General features: G+C 19.6%; 1 protein-coding gene across 1 annotated transcript in view, besides 10 other annotated features; it reads right to left on the bottom strand.

Moving 5' to 3' along the window:
* EDI_197200 (uncharacterized protein) overlaps window positions 1-8 on the bottom strand; it is a gene marked incomplete at both ends in the record, with an annotated part of 1,092 nt that extends 1,084 nt beyond the window's left edge. Inside the window, one exon of the mRNA XM_001733435.1 lies at window positions 1-8. This exon is cut by the window's left edge and continues 1,084 nt beyond it. Within this exon, the coding sequence (XP_001733487.1) occupies window positions 1-8 (8 nt within the window).
* Window positions 9-358: 350 nt separating this feature from the next.
* Window positions 359-438: a microsatellite.
* A 1,075-nt stretch (window positions 439-1,513) lies between these two features.
* Window positions 1,514-1,568: a sequence feature (AT_rich).
* Window positions 1,569-2,670: 1,102 nt separating this feature from the next.
* Window positions 2,671-2,761: a microsatellite.
* Window positions 2,671-2,822: a microsatellite.
* A 27-nt stretch (window positions 2,823-2,849) lies between these two features.
* Window positions 2,850-2,940: a sequence feature (AT_rich).
* Window positions 2,941-3,090: a microsatellite.
* Window position 3,091: 1 nt separating this feature from the next.
* Window positions 3,092-3,170: a sequence feature (AT_rich).
* Window positions 3,171-3,180: 10 nt separating this feature from the next.
* Window positions 3,181-3,354: a microsatellite.
* Window positions 3,355-3,416: 62 nt separating this feature from the next.
* Window positions 3,417-3,603: a microsatellite.
* A 22-nt stretch (window positions 3,604-3,625) lies between these two features.
* Window positions 3,626-3,750: a sequence feature (AT_rich).
* The last annotated feature ends 2 nt before the right edge of the window (window positions 3,751-3,752 follow it).

Here is a 3,752-nt window from a genome sequence, read left to right as displayed (position 1 = left end):
ATAATCATGTAAAGTAATGTATTCTTGACATGATTTTACAGTACTTTCATTAAATGTTACACATTTGAGATATCCTTGTGGAATATATCCTTTCAGTACATCCTAAACAATCTGAACGATATCCTTTCTCATCACAATATCCACATTCATCTGGTGTATAACATCCTGTTTTACATCCACCAATTAAACAAGATGGAACACATCCAACTGATTGAACATCATCTTCAGGAAAATAACCATCTTCACAGATACAATCTTTTCTACAATTACTTCCTCCATCACATTCTTCATCAAATCTTTGACGAATTCCATCACCACATTTACACATACAATGAGTAAAGAAAAGAACAAAAACTACTATTATCTTTTCCTTCATTTGATTGATTTTGTTGTTTTTTTCTTTTTTCTCTTTTCATTTTTTTATTTTATTTTATTCTAATGAAAGTTCATTTAACCAGTTTTCCCATTCTTTTCTCAGTTCTTTGATTCCTTTTTACAACATTAAAATGTTATGAACTAAAGTTTCAATTCTTTTTCTTATTTCACTCTATGAAATCAAATAACAAAAAAACTACCTTCTCTATCAGATGGTTCTTGTTTTTATCAATGGAATTATTCATCTTTATTAATTTGTTTGTTTTTCTTTGATACTTTGAGTTAAATACTTAATTTGAGGGAGTTTATAAGATGAAAACCAATTCTTAAGTATTAGACTTTCATATGAAATGTTTTTTGTGATTAGACTCTATTCATTTGTTTTGTTTTTAGACTTTTTAAACTAACTCTATGTACTATCATTACTGTAAGTTATCTTTTGACTTCTATCACTTCAAAAATGGTTTTACAAAAAAGACAATGTGGTATTAGTTTCAGCAAGTTTTTTCATTGGTTTGTTTTTCATCGTTAAGAATAGAAATGGATAAATAACTACTATAAACTCTGAAGATGTTTTCTTAATCTCTGGGATAGTTAAATTTCTTCTAAATCTAATATCTTTTTCTCTTTAGTGTTAAGATTGTTTTACTTTCTTCTTAATCTCAACTACCTTAGATATGAAATAGTTTATTTCAGTTTTTATTACAAACAGTTGTTATGTTTTTGATTTCATTGATTTATTTTATCAATTTTCAACATTGTTTCATTTCATTTTATCCAAAGATTAATTGTTAGAAATATCTGTTAATACTTCAACAATGCTATTCGATCTTTGATATCTATTAATTGAGTCATCAATGTTTATCATTGGATTAAATAATAACTATATTGTTATTTTATCTTTTGTTGTATTATTCATGTTTAAGTTTATTATCAATTATGTTATAACACAGCTTGTTCGTGTGTTTGTAGAATAGTTGTTAAACAATGAATTAAATGAAACAACACTTCTTCAAAATGAGATTACATCTTATTGAATATTGAAGAATGAAACCGTGTTCATAATAAATCTTATTAACAAACATTTATTATTTGATTATCTCTTATAATGATTAAAGTCAATGTTATATCTCTATCCAATTTAATTATTCATTTATAATTGAATATCTAATATTATTTATATCTATTATATTGTTTGTCAATTACAATATTCTTTGAATGAATCTATATAGATGTAGAGTACTACATTAACTATTAATACTTATTTATATTGTTAAATCACTTGTTGGTGTATTAATGTATTGATAAATTAGAATTAACGAAATAAAATAGAAAAGATGTTATTGACATTATGTAATTTTAATAATAAACATGGTTTTGATTTGATATCAAAAAGTTAAGAAACATTACATTTCTCATTAACAAGCACTATGAAATACTATACATACAAACTTTAATCGTGCTATTCCATAGTCATTTTATGGTAGTTGATAAAAATAGAAGATTACCAATTACAGAATTATTAGTATAAAAAGTTTTATTAGATTAACAAAACAAATAGTTTATGTTAGTTAAATGTGTTGAAAGAAGGAATAACCTTTTCATAATATTCATGAAGTATTGAATGTAGATATTCTTCAAGTGTCGAAAATGAAGAATAGAAAATAATTATAATCAAGTTGGAGTAAAATAAATTGGTGATTACTTACAAATCTTTAGAAGTAAATGATTGTTTAAAACATTAGTTTGTATTCTCATAAAAGACAAAAGAAATGTTCATAATTTTAATGAAAGGAATGATTAGTACATAATAATATTAGAGATTAATCAGTTTAAACAAATACATCAATCAATCATTTGATTGATATTTTATAGATATGTGTATTGATTATTATTTGATTTTAATCCTTTTTATTAAAAATTATCATTTGTTGTAGTAGTTCTTATTCAATTTATTTAAAATTAACTGAATAGATCAGTATTATTTCTCATTCATCAATAAAAATGTTAAATAAAATACTTAAACACTCTGATTATTTAAACAATGTTTAATATACTTTTTGATATTACTCTTGTTTTTTTTATTTTAAGAAATACCAGATAAATGGTTAAATAACTTTAAATAATGTATTAAGATGGTATTATTAATAAATAAAAAGAAAAGAGTGATTTAATGATTATAGAAATTAATTCGGTTTGTTCATTATTTATTGTTTATTTTAAACAAGTTAAATGTTTTAATGCAATTTATTGAATTACTATATTTTTGTGCTGGAATGGAAATTATTGGCTACGAAAAAAGGAAGAGAAATGATGAAAAAGAAGGACATGAAAGAAAAAAAGTGAAATTAAGAAGTAGAAGAAGATGAAAAGAATAAAAGAAGAATGTTGAGATTATAAAATGAAAGAAGATAAAAATGAATAATTCAAAATGAGAAAATAAATGATGAAAATAATGATGAAATAAATGATGCATTTTTTATTATAGAAATTAGAAATATGAAATAAAAAGTGTTTAATTTATTGATATAAATTATTTATCATTATTTTATTGATATAAATTATTTTATTCATTTTTATTTTTATAATTTTTATTTATATGTATTATTTATTATCTTTTTTCTTTTTAATATATTGATTATTTTATTTTATTATTTATTATTCTTTTATTTATTTTTCTCTATTCTTTTATTTGTTCATTTTTATTATATTTATGAAATATTTCAATATTATGAAATATTTTTATTGTTTAATTATTTAAATGATTTATATTAAAATGAATTTATTTTATATTTCATTGTTTTCTTTTATATTTATTTTATATTATTATTATCTTTATTGTTTCATATTTTTATTATTTATTATTATTATTATGTTTTCATTTCTTATTTTATTTTAATTTATTATTATGTTTATTTATATTTCTTTTCTTTCTTATTATTCTTCTTTATTCTTATTATTTCTTTATTTCTTATTTTTCTATTTTATTTATTTTCATTTGATTCATATTTTCATTTCTTGTTTTGATTATTTTGATTTGATTTAATTTTAATTTTTAATATTATTATATTTTTGATTATTAATATTTATTTATCATTTATTTATTATTTGTTTTTATTATTATCATTTGATTTATATTTATTATTTATTTCTTTTATTATCTTCGTTTTCTTTATTATTTATTATTTATATTATATTCTTATTTCTTATTATTTATTTTTGATTTTAAATGATTGTTTCAATATTCATCATTTTATTTATATCTATTATATTAATCTTATATCATTAAATTCTATCATTAAATATTAAATAATCAATGTGATATAACAAATAATTTAAATAATATATCATTATAAAATGAAATAATTAATAAATGA

The sequence above is a fragment of the Entamoeba dispar genome, genomic scaffold (assembly GCF_000209125.1).
Source record: "Entamoeba dispar SAW760 scf_1105229462403 genomic scaffold, whole genome shotgun sequence".
Classification (NCBI taxonomy): Eukaryota; Evosea; order Mastigamoebida; family Endamoebidae; genus Entamoeba; species Entamoeba dispar.
This window is presented reverse-complemented; position numbering and strand designations above follow the sequence as displayed.